The 19,211-nt window shown below is 40.4% G+C and overlaps 1 protein-coding gene and 1 long non-coding RNA gene across 2 annotated transcripts in view; one reads left to right on the top strand and one right to left on the bottom strand.

Annotated features, from left to right (window-relative positions):
* Positions 1–18,189, top strand: part of ARMH4 (armadillo like helical domain containing 4) — a 117,557-nt gene extending 99,368 nt beyond the window's left edge. Inside the window, exons 7-8 of the mRNA XM_075843401.1 lie at positions 12,274–12,408; positions 12,558–18,189. Of these exons, the coding sequence (XP_075699516.1) occupies positions 12,274–12,408; positions 12,558–12,626 (204 nt within the window). The 3' untranslated portion in view covers positions 12,627–18,189. The remainder of the gene's footprint in view (positions 1–12,273; positions 12,409–12,557) is intronic.
* The window catches only part of LOC142664349 (uncharacterized), a 103,187-nt gene continuing 91,880 nt past the window's right edge, over positions 7,905–19,211 (bottom strand). The window contains exon 4 of the long non-coding RNA XR_012851271.1: positions 7,905–8,570. This is a non-coding gene — a long non-coding RNA (uncharacterized LOC142664349). The remainder of the gene's footprint in view (positions 8,571–19,211) is intronic.

Below are 19,211 nucleotides of genomic sequence, written 5' to 3'. Positions count from 1 at the left end.
TTCAACGGAGCAATGCAAAATTGGTTGCAAAAGTTTAGATAGCCTTTAAATGCAACACCGCCAATACAGGTTTTATAGTTCCAAATAGTTATTCCATGTACCAGTAATCACATTCATTGAGTAGCATCTCTTTAAATGTTATTTTTTTGTATTATGTGATTGCCTTACGTCATTGCTTGAACCCAAGGACGAACAGGAAATCCCCCTTCAAAAATTCATGTGGAGGACACAGACATCCCTCTTATGTACCAAGTAGGGAGAATGACATTTGGGTTTATTTAACATGATGTATATTGCAAATTGTGAACACAGTGCTTACATTTTTTAGACCTGTAAGGCCGGGTTCCCATGTAGAATAAAAGCTGCGGAATTTCCGCAACGGAATTCTGCGTGGAAATTCTGCAGCATTTACAGTAGCAGCAAAGTGGATGAGATTTTTAAAATCTCATGCCCACGCTGCGAAAAAAAAAAACAACGCAGCGTGATAGTTAATAAATTGACCTGCGGTGCAGAATTTAAATCGGCAGCATGTCAATTTATGCTGCGTTTTCGTTGCGGGTTTTCCCCATTGACTTGAATGGGGATACAAAACCCGCAACAGAAAACCAAGTGTTGCGACTTTTGCCGCAGAATCGCAGCGTTTCTGCCGCAATAATCGCAACTCAGAAATAAATTCATACTTACCCAGCACTCCCTGCTTCTTCCTCCAGTCCGGCCTCCTGGGATAACGTTTCATTCCAGGTGGCCACTGGAGCCAATCACAGGCTGCAGTGGTCACATGGGCTTTAGCGTCATCTAGGGAGGCCGGACCAGACAGCCACGGAGGGACACGTCACCATAACAAAAGCCTAGGTAAGTATGGGCGTTTGTTTTTTTTATTTCTACGCTGAAATTCTGGCTGAAAAACCGCTCCACAATGTTTATCAGATGGAATGTGCTGCAGGTTCCAGGTCGGATATGTTGCATGGTTTTTACACAGCTTATCCGACCCATGGGAACCCAGCCTTAAGGATTATATATACCTCCTCTAAATGGCTCCAAGATGGAGAATGTTCACCTTCATATTTAGCGGGAAAAAAAAAAAAATTGACAGAAATTAAAAATTTCTGGCAATGTAATTGATTTGGAGCTCTGACTATTATACATAAAAAAAGTTACAGCACCGAATGTTGGGCTTAAAAACGACATGGTTTTTAAAGTTAAAGATTCGCCACATTTTTTAGATGTAGTGTCCCTTTAAACATTATTATCTCAGAAGTCTGGCAGGAAACGCCATATGTTAAAGCCGTTGTCTTCTCTAAGCTCTCCTTATGTTAGTACTCATAGCAGCGTGCCTGTTATTTTCCCTTGCACACTATTATTGCACTGGTTTTTGGGGGGGGAATTTAGTAAAGCACAGCAAACAGTCCATCAGGGCCACACGCACATGCTGAGAATTGAATGAGAAGCGCTGCATTTACTCACATTTATCGATAGCCTGGACTTTATAATTAGTCAATCAGCCCCAGATCATTTTGGTGCAGTGCAGATTAATCTGCAGTGATGGATCTAACAGGACATTCAGAAGAATCAGGTCTTGGGGGCTGGAGATATGAAGATTTCAAGGTTCCCACTGGACAATAGTTTTACATGATAGCTGAAGTTCTACAAAAAAATCTATTTCACTAATAGATTCATAAATATTTATTTCCTGAAAAAAAATTTTTTTTTGTGCTAACAAGTTTACTTTGTTTCCAAAGCTATTGTAGCGAGAGAAAAACAGATAGATACAATCTATGGAGAGATACAGTGCATTCGGAGAGTCTTCAGACCCTTTCACTTTGTTATGTTAAGGCCTTGTGCTAAAATAAAAAAATGTCCCCATCAGCCTGCACTCAACACCCCATAATGACAAAGCGAAAACAGAATTTTGTTTTGAGACTTAAAATTTAGCTCTTGGGCCTTCCATTTCTCTAGATCATCTTTGAAATGTTTCTACACCTTGATTGGAGTCCACCTGTGTTAAAGAGGCTCTGTCACCAGATTTTGCAAGCCCTATCTGCTATTGCAGCAGATAGGCGCTGCAATGCAGATTACAATAACGTTTTTATTTTTAAAAAACGAGCATTTTTGGCCAAGTTATGACCATTTTCGTATTTATGCAAATGAGGCTTGCAAAAGTACAACTGGGCGTGTTGAAAAGTAAAAGTACAACTGGGCGTGTATTATGTGCGTACATCGGGGCGTGTTTACTACTTTTACTAGCTGGGCTTTCTGACGAGAAGTATCATCCACTTCTCTTCAGAACGCCCAGCTTCTGGCAGTGCAGATCTGTGACGTCACTCACAGGTCCTGCATCGTGTCGGCACCAGAGGCTACAGATGATTCTGCAGCAGCATCGGCGTTTGCAGGTAAGTCCATGTAGCTACTTACCTGCAAATGCTGATGCTGCTGCAGAATCATCTGTAGCCTCTGGTGCCGACACGATGCAGGACCTGTGAGTGACGTCACAGATCTGCACTGCCAGAAGCTGGGCGTTCTGAAGAGAAGTGGATGATACTTCTCATCAGAACGCCCAGCTAGTAAAAGTAGTAAACACGCCCCGATGTACGCACATAATACACGCCCAGTTGTACTTTTACTTTTCAACACGCCCAGTTGTACTTTTGCAAGCCTCATTTGCATAAATACGAAAATGGTCATAACTTGGCCAAAAATGCTCGTTTTTTAAAAATAAAAACGTTACTGTAATCTACATTGCAGCGCCTATCTGCTGCAATAGCAGATAGGGCTTGCAAAATCTGGTGACAGAGCCTCTTTAAATTCATTTGATTGGACATGATTTGGAAAGACACACCCCTGTCTATATAAGGTCTCACAGCTGACAATGCATATCAGAGCAAAAACCAAGCCATGAGGAGAAAATAACTGCCTATAGAGCTCAGAGACAAGATTGTGTGGAGGCACAGATCTGGAGAAGGGTACAAACAAATTCTGCTGCACTGAAAGTTCCCAAGAGCACAGTGGCCTCCATAATTCTTAAATGGAAGAAGTTTGGAACAAGCAGGTCTTTTCCTAGAGCTGGCCACCCCACCACACTAAGTAATTGGCGGAGAAGGGCCTTGGTAAGAGAGGTGACCAAGAACCAATGGTCACTCTGGCTGAGCTCCAAAGATCCGGTGTGCAGATGGGAGAAACTTCCAGAAGGTCAACCATCACTGCAGCACTCCTCCAATCTGGACTTTTTGGCAGTAGAAGACACATGAAAGCCCATCTGAAGTTTACAAAAAAGCACCTAAAAGGACTCTCAGACTGTGGGAAACAAGATTCTGTGGTCTGATGAAACCAAAATTTTACTTTTTGACATCAATTCTAGGCGTCATGTCTGGAGAAAACCAGGCACTGCTCATCACCTGCCCAATACCATCCCTACAGTGAAGCATGGTGGTGGCAGCTGTAGCATCCATGGCCGCGGGCTGTCGGGTTTACTCATTCTCCGACTGCCGCAGCCATGGGTCTGTGAGCGCTGGCTCGCATCTCCTTCCTCGGAGACGCCAGTGCTCACTTCCGCTCTGGTCCGCTGTGTCCCATAGGGCCAGCGCTCTCACATTTGGAAATCATCATTATCAACTACACATGATTTCCTGGACTATAAGAAGGGCCCTGTCCTTCTAATCCTTGCCTGAGTGTTGTTAGTATATCCCCTGTTAGTCTTGAAAATGGTCCCTTAGTGTTTTCCCATTCCAGTTGTTACCCGTGCCCTGTTACCTGTATCCCGTGCGGTGTTCTTGTTCCTGAGCCTATTCGTGTTCGAGTCGTGTCCTACAGCACCTGCGGTCGTTTGCCACGTCCAGTGTCGTCTGCCACGTCTAGTATTATCCGCCACGTCTGGTGCAACCTGCTGCACCCACCTCCATCCATGATGAAGCCTCGACCACTGTCTGGACTAGTCCAGGTATCCGTGTGTTACGAACTGCTATAGACTCTTGTATAGACTGTGACTAGACCAGCTGCCTCTCCGCTACGGCGGTGCGGCCTAGTGTGTCTACATGCCCTGTGATCGTGACAGTAGCATCACGTTGTGGTGGCGTTTTTCAGCGGCTGGGACAGGGAGACTGGTCAGGGTTGAGGAAAAGATGAATGGAGCAAAGTACAGAGATATTCTTGATGAAAATCTGATCCAGAGGGGTCTGGACCTCAGACTTGGCTGAAGGTTCTCCTTCCAACAAGACCATGACCCTAAGCACACAGCCAAGACAACACAGGAGTAGCTTAAGGACAACTCAATGTCCTTGAGTGGCTCAGCCAGAGCCCTGACTTGAACCCAATCGAACATCCATGGAGAGACCTGAAAATGACTGTCCACCAACGTCACCATTCAACCCGACGGAGATTGAGAAGATCTGCAGAGACGAATCGCAGAAAATCCGCATATCCAGGCGGGCAAACCTTGTGGCATCATACCAAAGAGGACTGGAGGCGGTTATATCTGCCAAAGGTACTTCAACTAAGTACTGAGTGAAGGGTCTGAATACTTATGTCAATGCAATATTTTCATTTTTCCTTTTCAATAAATTAGCAAAGATTACTAACATTCTGTTTTCACTTTGTCATTATGGGGTATTGAGTGCGGAATGAGGGGGGGGGGGACTTTAATGTTTCTTCATTTTAGCACAAGGCCTCAACATAACTAAATGTGAAAAAATGGAAAGGGTCCAAAGACTTTCCGAATGCATTGTATCGGATACAGTAGATAAATAGGTACATTAACTATTGTAGATCGAACGATAGTATAGAAAGATAGATACTATAGATAAAGATATATATTTAATACTGTAGATAGATAGTAAGGTACGATTGACACTGTAGATAGAAGGGTACGATAGAGAGAGATAGATAGATAGATAGATAGATACCGTAGATAAAAAGATATTTAATACGATATAACAAACAAAAAGTCCAAAGCAACACTGTATAAAGTAAAAGATTGGGTGCAAGCCTCAGGATCCAGGCTATGGATCCTCCATGTTTAAAGTACAAAACCGGCAGCACTCTGGGATGTCAGGGGGGAAATCAAGTGTAGAACTTTTACTCCATAGAAGGCGACGTTTCAGTTCAACACAAGTGAACCTTTCTCAAGAAAACAATAGGTGTACATACAAAGTATATATAGGGGATCACCAAAGGGGCGGTCCAGCTAGTGATTAAGTGTGTATCGTACAATAGCATCGTATACATATCAAATACAGTGTAAAGATAAAGGGGTACATGGTAAAAAAAATAAGTGGATCAGCATAGACAGTACAAATAATACATAAAATAAATTTAATTTCTTAATTGGTGCAATCAGTTCACAAGGGTACCTACCCTTTTCCAAGAAGGCGTCCGCTGTCTCATCTACTCCGTTACGGATTGGATAGGTGCAGTTTAGCGCTTATAACGCCAGGATAATGTCGGTTTTTTATTTTTTCAACTAGCTTACATCCTCCTGGATTCCTATTGGTGAGTCTTTTAATGTACATTGATTGCACCAATTAAGAAATTAAATGTATTTTATGTATTATTTGTACGGTCTATGCTGATTCACTTGCTGCATATTGTACTCTGTATATTTTTTTACCACGTACCACTTTATCTTTACACTGTATTGGATATGTATACGATGCCATTGTACGATATACACGTAATCACTAACTGGACCACCCCTTTGGTGATCCCCTATATATACTTTGTATGTACACCTACACTGTAGATAGATATTCGATACGAAAGATATTCGATACAATAGATAGACGATACTGTAGATAGATATTCGATACTGTAGATAGATATAACTTAGATACTGTAGAAAGATATGATCGATAGTTAGGTACGATAGATACTGTAGACAGATAGATATTCGATACGATAGATATTCAATGTGATAGATAATAGATAGATATTAGATACTGTAGATAGATAGATAGATAGGACTCAATTACTGTTTTGGCCTACATGGGAATATACAGTGTTTGGCAAGCTAATTTTCAAACCCTGTATTGGCACTTCAGTGATTTAGACTGTATTTACACAGGATGTTTTTGCAAAGTTTCTTTGCAAAAATTTCAAGATTTTTTTTTTATTTTCCTCTGTTTTTGCTAATGTCTTATGTTAAAAAAATGTAAACACCTGTGGATAAAGCCTAAGTGAATGCAGTTGCGCCCCTAGTTGAGTGTTGTTTGGCCATCATTTCTAACCTGAAGATACAGAAGGCTGCACAGTTTTTGTTTTTTTTGCTTTGAAGTACATATTATATATTCTACTATTGTGTCTAACAAACCATACAAAAGAAGCAGAAGATGAACAGTTTACATTTATTCACAAATACAGGGCTAAAGTACAGTAAATACATCTAAGAATTAGTATTGGCTATCGCCAGATCAGTCCTGGGCTATATTATTCCCCTTATAGCTTATAAATTAAAGCAGACAAATCAGTAGTAAAGTAAAATACAATTCAAAACACCATTAAGACGCCCGCTGACATGTAGCTTACCAGTCATCTCGCCCTTATAATGGCTACTTTATGCTTCTTTGGGTTCTTGTGATTGCCCGTTTGCGATATTATCTTCCAATTCTTCTTCTCGATTTACTGTCACCACAGCCCAGTTTTCTATTTTCCAAGTGGAATTGTTCCTAAGTATTGATCAAGACTGAGCCCTCGTAACGAACGTGCGTCAACCCTCATTAATCTCCTCCTATCAAATACCTAGTGCATTGTCGACCCCCACACCTAGTCTGCGTTAATGAAATCTCCTCTTTTACCCAGTAACATGTAAGAGAAATCTAGCATGGAATTTTTACAGCTTTGAGGCATTATTATTATTTTTTTTTTTTTTTACATGTTCATCCCTTTAACCCTTTGAGGACCAGACCCATTTTCGTTTTTTATTCTTTTGTTTTTTCCTCCCCGCCTTTAAAAAGTCATAACTTTTTTATTTTTTAGTTGACACAGTCATATGAGGGCTTAATTTCTACAGGACAATTTTTACTTTCGGATGGTACTATTTAATATTATGTGTGATGTACTGGGAAGCTGGAAAGAAATTCTGAATGCGGTGTAATTGGAAAAAACCAGCAGTTCCTCCATTTTCTTATGGGTTTCGTTTTTATGGCGTTCACTGTACGGTGAAAATGACACGTTGCCTTTATTCTGCGGGTCAGTACGATCACAGCGAAATTAATATAGTTTTTGTTATGTTTTAGTACCTTTAAAAAAAAGTAAATATTTGAAAGAAACCAAATTTTTTTTGCCACAGGCAGGTCTCAATAGAAATCTTCCTGTAGCAGGGCAGGGAGCGTTCACAAGGCTCCCAACTGCTATAGGAATACACCAACTCCCGCGTTGTCTAAAAAAACCCTCAGATGGACCCCCCTGTTCCAGAGATATGGGCCACTGTTGTGTTGGCTCCCTATATGCTAATTTGCTGTAGTTAGCCAACAGGGCGTGACAAACCCTCAAGCTGCCTCGCACAGATTGGTCGCATCAGAGTGAGGGAAGCTAGCTCCACTTTGTTGGCTCACTACAGAAAATTAGCATATAAGGAGCCAACATAACAGTGGGCCATATCCCCGAGATGGCGAGGTCCAGGTAAAAAACAACGCGGGAATCAGGGAGACAGCGCTATTCAGGTAATTTAACCAGTTCAACTTATATTACTGTTCCTTTTTAAAAGTAGTTGTGAGATTAGAAAATATTTTTTTTTTCCAGAAACAGCGCCACTTTTGACCATGGGCTGTGTCTTGTATTGCAGCTCAGCTGCATTCAAGTAAATAGGGCAGAGCTGCAGTACCACACACATTCCATTGATAAGAGTGGCGCTGTTTTCATTAAAAAAAAGCATTTTTTTTTTGTCCTCTTGAATTCTGTGAATTCTAACATATTCCTGCTACCAGCCCCTGTTCCAAGTGGATGCTGTCATCTACACCTAAAGTTCTCACTGACCCTAGAAAGAAGAAGAAGGGGTGATCTGGCTGATCCCGTTTTATACTAATGAGGAAGAGAATGTTAATGGATGGTGACACCATGCACGCTTTTTCCTTATCTGGCGGTTGTATTTTTAGACTTTTATCTATGAGAGATCACCAGCTTTTTTATTTTTTTTCCAGTAAACTAATTCACAATGTCACTCACTGTCCCGAGTCCTTAGGGAGGTGATTTTGTTATGTCATGAGAAGAGCAGGCTAAATATTCCTGTCTCACTTTAGATCCCTAGAGCAAAAGGATAAGGGTTCTTCTAGGAGCGGAGACCACGTGTTGTCTGCAAGAATCCTATCAGTGTCAGAAATGACATCACAGTCTTCAAGGTTAACGGATTGCGAACCCTGGAGAGAACAGCAACATTTAACCATTTCTTATCAAGATTCATCGATTCTCATCAGACTTCCCTGGCCCACAGTCACTCCTAATGGAAGAGAATATAAGATACATTTTTCTTTCTTGGAAATACATCCTTTTTGATGACAGGGGTTCCTGATGATAAGAGGAGCCTAATCTCTTCACCGTCACTGGTTTTGACTGGTCTGTAATATATGATGAACGTTTCAGGACAACTGAAAGTATAAAACATGGGTTATTATATTAACATTTCAGTCTAGTCTTAAAGAGTCTGTTGTATGGATGTATAATGAAGGAAAGTGCTGGTGAAAAGGTGATAGTTTTGGTAGGCTGACCACAAAGGAGTTTGAGCTGTTGCCTAGCAACAGGAGTTGTAGCCACTGGGTGACTATGCTGGCTCTCCATGCTTCATTGAAAACCAGTATAGTCAGCCACTATCCTACAGAAAAGGTGGTGAAAATCTATTGATCACTCCACCAACATTAGTATGTAGGGACCTGCTTGTTGAAGTCTCTGCTAATGCCAGGCGGTAAGAAAGCAATCATTGGCTGAGCACTTGCACCCATACCTTGTGAATGTCCAGAATAGTGGATAGGGGCAGGGCATGATGGGACATCAATGCTAAATTTCAGTGCATCATAGTAGCCACTCCAAGACCTTCTGGTGGGCTCGGTGGTTGAACTAAACCCAAGGGTTCCCAAGAGGATTGGACTTTTCTAGCAAATGAGACAGAAATTGACTGCAGGTTTTCTTAACCCATTGGTTTTAAAAGATCACATAAGATTTGTAAGGCAGCTCAAAGTAAACCTCTACAAGAGTAGAGCTTTACTCAAAAGGGGTTGTCCACTTTGGACAATCTTTTTTTCATAGAAGGTTTCCCAATAACCAGCTTATCCCAGGGTGTCTCACTACTGGGACCACCGGCGATCAGCTGTAAACTATGTGGGAACCTGGGAGCAAGTGTTCAATCTCTCTGCAGCGCCACTGCAGGGGAAATGAAGCATTACACAGTTCTCAATTAAATCAATGGTCTGTTTGTATAAGCCATGGACATACCAGGTCAGCCAGAACAAGAGACGCTCTTTGTAGCTCTTCTCCGCTCCGGCTGGTAGATGGGGCACCCCCTTTTATTAACCCTTTAACTTAATTTAAAACATTCATCTTTTTTAAATAATGCAGATTAGGAAGAAAAAGCTGCTCCTCTGAACGGGCGCTCAGGTGTGGTTTGTACTGGTATCTTCACAAAATCGTCAGGGTGTATTTTCAACGATTTTATTATTAAAAAAGAACAATATAAAATTTGATTGCTGCAACGCGTTTCAACCACGCACTGTGGTCTTCATCAGGCATATAATAAAATCGTTGAAAATACACCCTGACGATTTTGTGAAGATACCAGTACAAACCACACCTGAGCGCCCGTTCAGAGGAGCAGCTTTTTCTTCCTAATCTGCATTACTTCAAAACCGCAAGGAGAGGAGTTCCTGACACGAATTCACCCCATGCGGTTATGGCTCCAGAGGCAAGCACAGTGTGATCAAGCGTGTACAAGCTACAAAGTTAAGTTGTGCTGGCGACATTGCACAACTCACCAAGGTGAGCTCCATTCATTAAGTTACTCAATATCTTACAAATACCAGAACGATATCACCTTAGAGGAGCGCCGTTTTTTTTTTCTCTTTTTTATCCCCCCTTTTTATCTTAAGAATCTTTTTTAAATACAATATCATTATTATTCACTGTAGACTTACAAGTAGTGATTTATAATGAAGAGAAGACAAAGAACAGGAGTTAGATCGTATGATTGTCAGACCTGTAAAATAATGTTTCATTTTATGGCAGAAATCTCATAAACCTAACATTCCGATATAGCATTATACGCACTCATAGTCTTCGTAGTGTGCAATCATGAAGATTTATTATACTCTTTGATTATTGTGTGGAGAAGCATAGATGACAGCTGTTGAAAAAATGTATACATTAACGCACATTACAGACATTTTACCAGAATTAAGATCTATTTTATATGACATAGCATATATTTGAAGCAAAGGTGACCTTTAAGATACAGTAGCTTGAATATTCTATGTTGTAATATGAAGGATGAACATGTCCATAAAGCACTGAAGTTAAATTGTGGAGATTTTAAAAAATTTGAATTTATTTTTTACAGGGCACATTAGAACAGTAACTCATTCATGCATTTGGATGTAAAGGCATGAACATTTTCTATGTCCAATGTATTTGCAGGTAGCTGGCTTAGGTCAGCACCACAGCAACCAGGCGGTCATTGAGACTATACCGTCTGTGTAATGGTGGACATTGGAGAAAACTCAGGCTATTTGCAGCCTATAAGCACCACGGTCAATACTAACTTGGGTGTTCAACAAATGGAATGCCCTTTATTTTTTCTGCGGAAACCCTGGTGACAATCTTTGGGGTTTCCATTTAGATCAGGCAGCTAAAGATACTGTTTATACCCATATAGTTTATGTGATCACAGCAAATGTTTGGGGGGGGGGGGGGGGGGAGAGTGTAAGAAAATAATACAACCAGGAAAACTATAGTAAACTTAAAAGGGTAAAAAACAAAAAGAAACAATTCCACATACCTATAGATCCACCCATCAGATCATCTAATGTACTTCTGACACCAGCAAGAAATAGAAGGGGAGTTAGTCACTTCCTACCCTGAATATACCCCAAGCACTGGGCAGCTATGGGCATTTTTGGACCTGTAGTACTTGTTACCAGTATTGGTGTTGTACACAATAAGACTGGACCATCTTTTTGATTCTTCTAGAGCAAGTGAGGGAAAAAACTGCTGTCAAAGAGTCCTGCGCTGTTTAACCAGTGCTGATAATACTGCATATAGCTCACAGTATACTTAATCGGTCTTTGATGGTCCATTGCATTTTGATAATCTTTCCCGCTGAGCCTAATGGTTTGTTCTGCGGTTTACCTTTAATATTATTTAATAGAGGCTGCCATAAACGTCCTTGTAAAAGTACCTTCTACATAAGAAATACTAATGGTATTCACAAATATATTTGTAAGACTCCACTGCAACCAGGCGAGATGACATATCTTAGATTTAGAATGCTTTCAATAACTATGCGCTTGACAAAAATATTGGTCTGTTTTTGGTTCTCATACATATTTAGAATGGGCTATTCAGACTTATCAAGCATATTTTTTATATAGCTTTTCCCCTGATATGATGATGATGTTCTGATGCGGAGATCTTAGGGGTTGTCCTGGCCTGCTTCCTCTAGATCAGTGGTCTTCAACCTTCTAATGCGGAGATCTTAGGGGTTGTCCTGGCCTGCTTCCTCTAGATCAGTGGTCTTCAACCTTCTAATGCGGAGATCTTAGGGGTTCTCTTGGCCTTCTTTAGATCAGTGGTCTTCAGCCTGTGGCTTTCCAGCTCTTGTAGTATCACAACAGGTGGGGAGCTGCTGGTTGGAGACCACTGCTCTAGATTTTGGCTCCCTCATCACCTGCATGGAGTATTCTCATAATCTTTGAGTGCTTTATAAATATATACTCCTTTTGCTATATTTTACTAGACTAAGGGAGTATTTAATTATACTGAGCAAGGTGCAGATCATGACAGAGCTCTATTCCGATGATAAAGGCCAGCAGAATCCTCCAATTTTTTTAGATCACTTAACCCCAGGTAAATAAAATATGGAGGTGGGCGATCAAGCCTAGCCAAGCAAAAATGTAAGATAATACCAAACTGAAATAAACTTATAACAAAGCTTTAAGTAGATGTTGAATAACGAAATTGTAACGTAATGCGATTCTGGGTTTGGGCTGTGTACGGTATTACTTTTAATCTTGGGATTTCATAGGGTTAATAGTACCAGGGAGACAGAATACTGAATATTTATGTGGCTGCTATTTCCCCATGCAGGCAGGATACATGTCAGGCATGCTGGTACCTGTGGGAGTTGGTATAGCTGGAGCACTTTTTATCCTCGGAGTTCTGTACAGCATAAAGATTATGAACCGCCGCAGGAGAAACGGCTTCAAACGACATAAAAGAAAGGTAAGTAAAAGCCTCAGATTATTCATTCTGGACGATACAGTATATCTCCAAGCTGATTATTGAGTGCAACCCCCTACCACAAACTACTAGACCAATGTTCCGGGATGCAGGACACAGGTTAATGACTGGTATTGTTTTGTATCCCCCAGCAGAGAGAATTTAACAGCATGCAAGACCGTGTCATGCTCTTGGCGGACAGTTCAGAAGATGAATTTTGATTGGAACTTCTTCAAACACCCTGGGATTCAATGACAGTTTTGCAAGAAAGAAAGTTCCTGCAATGTCTCTGCCATCAGCCAGCTGTATAACACCCTGTAGTGATTTTCATGCATTGAGGTCGACAGCATGCTGTCTTGTACATGTTTGTTTTTTATACAACAGTGAAATGATACGTGTTGATATGCAAAGTCCTTCTAGTGCAAGTGTGATATGGTTTATAGCAAGCTATTTTTTGTACCAAGTTACATTGTAAGAATTCGCTGTAAAAAATGCAGGAGATGTACATAGTAGATACGAACACAGCTAGGCTAGTGCTTCATGGGCGACTTTTTGACCACAATACCAGCATGCCAGATGACCTTCAACCATGGTGGTTCATGTCTTCAATCCCAAGCAACGTTGGCTTGTGATGCTACTAATGTTATGGTATAATTCACCATGGTTCAGGATTTTCAGAACTTCGGGTGCAGATTTACAGCAATAAAGTAGCCCATGTTGCCCTAGCCATAAAAAAGCAATGAAAACATGGTGATGGATATTTCAAACAGGAGTCATTGCAAACCAAATGGGTAATAAAAGGTAAGGTCAGGGAGACTTTTTTTGTATTGTTTGCTTATTTTTCTTATTTTTGGCACAGTACGTTGACCACAAATGTGGTGTGAACCTAGACTTAGTGACTTGGGATTTGCGGGAAGCAGTGTATATGGATTTTACAGCATTTTAGGAAAGTTTTTGTAATTCTTTATCCTGATGGTAGCAACAAAATAACCCCTATTCTGGAAAAAATCTGTCTTGGCAAATCAACAGATCTATCTCCCCCTGCAATGAGCGGATATTGCCAGGTGAAGTTGTGTCTATCCACACATTGCCCCTTAAGCGGATGTTAAGCCCTGTTCACTTCACATCCATCTAGAATACGTGCTAAACGGGTTTATAGGACTTTATGAGCTCGATGGAGGCCAAAAGTATTCCCTTTTGGCCTCAGTCAGGGGCGGCTGGTATACGGGAGTATACATTTTTTTTTAAATTATGGAATAGCGTAGTAGACTCTGCTTTTTTCATCCTGAAAAAAATGTAATTAAAAAAAATAAAAAAATATGTATACTGCACAGTATACATTTTTTATTTTTTTGTAACATGGGAGCCTATGGGTGATGTATTCCGATGTGTGGCATACGTCAGAGGTATAACTTTAACGTATACGTTAAGGGCTTTTCAATATCCTTTCATGATGTATTCCTTAAACAGATACCATTATAGTCTATGGTGACAGATGCCACAGTTAGGCATTTATCACAGCCTACGTTTAACATATACGATGGGAGCTTTTTCCCAGCGTATACGTTAAACTTAGCCCAAAAACGTGATGTGAACAGGGCCTTATCTAGGAAACTTTGTATTACATAGTACCTTTTCAAATAAATGGGCAACCATGTGATACATGGCACGGCCAAGTCCACCAGACCAGGAGCCTCTCTTTCCTAGTGTCTCCCTACCCTACATAAGGGGGCGGTGTCCTAAGCTTGACCACCCCCCCCCCACCGGACATTTATATGTCCAAACCGGGCATATGTACAAGGGGGGTAATAGCAAAATAACCCCTTTAAATGGATCAAGAAACAAAATGTCAAACGGACATGAAATTCCATCAGTTCTTTAATCTGCCACCCAAGTGAAAAAAATATAATGGAACTGATAAAGAAGAATGTAAACTGATGCACTTTTGTATCATGGAGTCCCATAGAATTAATATGAACTGAAAACGAATAGCAAATGTAACGTTTTATGCAAAATAGAGGTTTGTAGCAAAAAAACAAAAAGAAGGGGGCAAAAAGAGTAATAAACCGTGAAATTGTAACATTTATACCTGGCCTTCTCTACTCCTGGTCTGGAAAGATTTATGGACAACATAATAAAAGTGGTAATGTCCATCTCTAAACAAAATAGGTGAAAGTCTGCATTATCCAAGTTAGGCCAGGTTTAGGCTTTATCGGGGCGATTTGAAGAATGCTGCCCAAAACGTATGCAATTGTATGCTTATAGAACTCGCTTACATCTTCCATTGACTCCCTGTAGAGTTTTATTAGAAAGTGGACTACACATTTGAGGCAAAAGTATACCAATGTAAACCGGCCCATCTAATGTTAGTCTACAGGTACATTACACATATGGGTCTGGAGAATTTCTTAGCGTATATTATGACTATTGTTGGTGTGAACCTAGCCTTAGTGACTTGGGATATGCAAGAAACAATAGTGGATATGAATTTAAGAATATTTAAAAAAAAGTTTTGTAATACTTTAGAATTCTTTATCTACATGTTAGTAATAGAAATTACCTATTGTTGTGCCTTTAGTCCCTCTTCATCTATCCGACATGTGATGTGAACATATTATTTCAATCAAGCATGACATTGTTGACCATTGGGGCACAGCTTTACCCGCTAGAAATGTTTTTCTGCCAACTATGTAGAGAATATCTCCTTTGAAGAACTCCTGAACTTGTCAAAGTCCATTGTTTAACATAATCTCTTAAATACTGATAATTTTGTTGGATCGTAAAACTGTTCATGAATGTAGCATATCTTATTATTAGACCTTAAGACTAAGGGTATGTTTACACGCAGTGTTTTCAGACGTAATTCGGGCGTTTTACGCCTCGAATTACACCTGAAAAAATGCCCCTAATACGCCTACAAACATCTGCCCATTGCTTTCAATGGGAATTACGATGTTCTGTTCCCACGAGCCTCAATTTTACGCGTCGCTGTCAAAATACGGTGCGTACAATGACGGCCCATCAAAAGAAGGGCAGGACACTTCTTGGGACATTTTTGGAGGAGTTTTTCATTGACTCCATTGAAAAACAACTCCAAAAACGGCCGTAAAAAACGCAGAGAAAAACGCGAGTTCAAAAAACATCTGAAAATCAGGAGCTGTTTTCGCCTGAAAACAGCTCCGTATTTTCAGACGTTTTTGGTCAATGCGTGTGAACATACCCTCAGTCTTGAAGTGGTAGGCCTCCTGTACATGGGACAGAAATGCTGCGGAAACTTCTCAGCGTTTACGCAAGATAAATCAACATACTGTAGTTCAGGTCAATATCCACGTGTTTTTCTGCAGATTTTTCTGCAGTGTCTGGATGATCAAAGCTCGTCCACTTTGCTGCTACTGTTATACGTTGCGAAATTGCCACAGTATTTCCGTTCGCATGCTGGAATCCGTAATCTGCCAAAAAATTTAATTAATAAAAAAATACTTGATTTTTTGTTTTGGGTAAGTAAGTGACCTCAGCACATGGCAAATCATGATCAATGTGCCCATGTCATGCATGATATATCAAGGCATTAAGGATTGGCACGCCGTTTTACTAGAATGATGTGTGTTAACGTGACAAAACAGTCCATACTCACTTAAATCCCCAGTCGCTCGAGCGCTGATGCTCTCGTGGTCTTTGTCTATATTGCAGCAGTAATGACTTGTTGTACATGTCATAGCGTTTATACCAGTATGTACGGTACATCACCACTGAGGCTCGTGATTGGCTGCAGTGCTCACATGCCGGTACGGTGGGAAGTAGACCTGTAACACTACTGCGGCAAATCAGATTTACGAGTTTACCTTCTACTTTTCACTGGTACTCAGATTATACCCACTCGAGCTATTGCAGTCAAAAGCTCATTTTATAATAAAGATCACTCTAATGTGATAGCGTCATATGTCCTAGCTTTGAACAATTATTTGCAATATTCTGTTCTAGTGTGCAATAATTTACATACAGTCAGAGAACAGAGGTGACGTGATATAATGGGAATACTGGAGCCTGGACAGTTCTAATGGATTAGGCATCTTTAAACAGCCTATGATACAAGATATACCAGATGGTAATGAATATGCAGTCTGTGAATTGTTCTTCTCAAATGTTTTCTGTAAATAGCAAAATGTCATGATAATAACTAGCCTAATGAACAAAAAAACGTCATCATTCTTCACTACTTTTATATGTAATATATTTTATGAGCAAGTACACTAATGCTGGCCATACACCGGAGATAAACGTTGTCCAAACCCACCAACCTTGGTGGAATCGGTCCATGACCTAATGTGTATGTGGTCACCTGGCTCTTTCATGGCAGCTGAAAGAGGGATTGGGCATGTTGGATTTCACCATGCCCGATCCTTTGTTCCTATGGGAGATAAGCCTGTGCCAGAATGGTCTGGCAGTGGCTTATTCTCCTCTCGCCATTGAAATAGACATGCACGCTTGGCCAAGCTGAGTGTGTGTATTTATGGCGGAGTTGGGTAAAATAGATGATGTCGGCCAACAGCTCTCTCAATTGTATGGCCAGCTTAACGTTGACCATAGAGTCCCATTGCATGTAATGGAATGAGATTACTCTAACCATCAATACAAAAGAATACATGAATGACGTTCAACTTAGATGAACAAATAAAGATGAAGGGGAATAGGTCCAATTTTGATCTGCAGTAGGCAGGTAACATGAAGGGATTCCAAGCCTGGCACATTTTTAGAATAAGAGTACAAGTTCTAGTCCATTATAAAATAGCCAGATGCTTCCAGATTGAGAAGTTATAGCATTTTCTTATGTTTTTCCCTAAATATCAAAAGATTAGTTTCTGGATATGTTTCCAATCAAAGGCATGAAAGGACTTGGTTCTTACTCTTCACCAGCTATTTGAGACATGCAAAGTACAATGTGTTGGTCCTACTAGACATATCAAATGTAAAGTAGTTGTACAATGGGTCTTTTCTTTGGTTTCTTAGATTGTCCCTAAAGGAAATATTATAAAAACGGAACTCGAGATGCTGGGTACTATGTGCAAAAAGGCCAATTCTCCCCATTTACAGTTTAGATACATGAGGCCCAATATTATACTGTTTAGTAGGACAAAACATAAAAGCACCAGCAGAGTAATTCATGGTCAAGTTCACATTTGTGGAACAGATTATCAGGTGGGTTTCTGGTGGCCATACCATGCAGTATATACATAACAAGCAATGGCGGACATCACACTTCTAATAACCCCACATGGGAGTATTTCTTCTAGGGGTTCCAGTGTATCACAGTCCAAAACTGGCCTCATAGTGCAAACATCCAGAGACTGGTTACATTTTTCCCAGTGAATTTTAGACAATGAAACTTGGGTATGTTGTTATGGGTACCAAGGAAACTTTTGATACTTGCACACCCATAGGAACTAGTGATAACTGGATACTGGCTTAAGACAACCATTAAATATATTACCTATAAAAAGTATCCAAATTCCAGCATTTTTCAATATGAACATGTGGCAATACTAATATGTATGTAGAGAAATTCTTGAATGCTAGTATGAGCTTGTCAATTTTCTACTGTACCAATGACATGGACAGCTAGTCACGTCAATAAAACAAGGGCAACTTAGAATTTTGACTTTGTAACCATTGGTTGGACAACAGAGCGAAATAAATATCTTCTCAACATGTATTGCATGGAGTCACTGTAGAACTATATGCTGCAAGTCAACATGAAGTAATGTCGAATTAAAAAGGGTTCCAAAACGCCTGTTGCTTTATTTGTGATCACGATGATCAAATAGAAATACCGATATAACGTCTTGCTGTGTTACATTTCTACACATGTAGTCGCTTTTATCAGCTAGTAGACCTACAGATGTAGCCATCTTTATCTTGACTCTTAATGCAGTAAATACACAGTGGCAAGAAACTTTAACTGGACTTTGTCAATGGCTTTTGTTGTGCGATATCACACTGCAGCAAGTTATCAGAGTCAAGATAAACTTGGCTACATCTGTAGGTTCAGAACTTTTTCAAAGAGTTAGGAGGTCCAAGTAGCTGGAATGCACCATTATAATCCGAATTGCTTATTGGGCTCATTCAACTCTGGACTCCTAGGTTTCTGGGGCCTATCTGCAAAGGCAGCCCTTAATCTACTCCAAACTTGTCACCAGGTTCCTCACAACTAGGAAGGATCAGTGGATCTTGTTCAAGGTGCGGGGGGGGGCGTAATTCTACTGGCCCAGTTACCTAAATACCCGCAGTGTGTACCCCCACGTTTGGTGACTGAACCTAAGCAAAAGTAGCCACATCTCCTGCTGGGGGGAGGGGGGGGGGGGGTTAGCTGACCTGTCGAGGGACATAGATACGTTTTTGCACATAATGATTAATCAAGTGATGGTTTCCATAAGAATATATAAATGACGGAGAGGTGATCTCTGGGATTATGTTTGCATCGAAAGTTTTGATCACATGTATCTGTCCATTGGGATTTTTGTAAATATGGCACATCCAAGGATGATACTTTAGTAGATGATCAATTTATTTCTGCATCCATGTTCCCTGAGATAATATTTCGGGGGTTTGTTCATTAGCAAAGTTTCAGTAACATTTCAGTGGGGTTAGAATGGTGTCAGAGATATACAATCTACTACTCTACCCAAAGCATTTAGGAATCGTTGGGGTCCAGCATCATGGTCTGTCACCAATAACATTTTAGTTTCGCATGGATTTTTGCTTTAGATTTAGATAGATTTGATATACAGCTCATGTACATAGATATATTG

Source organism: Rhinoderma darwinii, chromosome 12 (genome assembly GCF_050947455.1).
Source record: "Rhinoderma darwinii isolate aRhiDar2 chromosome 12, aRhiDar2.hap1, whole genome shotgun sequence".
NCBI classification, from domain to species: domain Eukaryota; kingdom Metazoa; phylum Chordata; class Amphibia; order Anura; family Rhinodermatidae; genus Rhinoderma; species Rhinoderma darwinii.
This window is presented reverse-complemented; position numbering and strand designations above follow the sequence as displayed.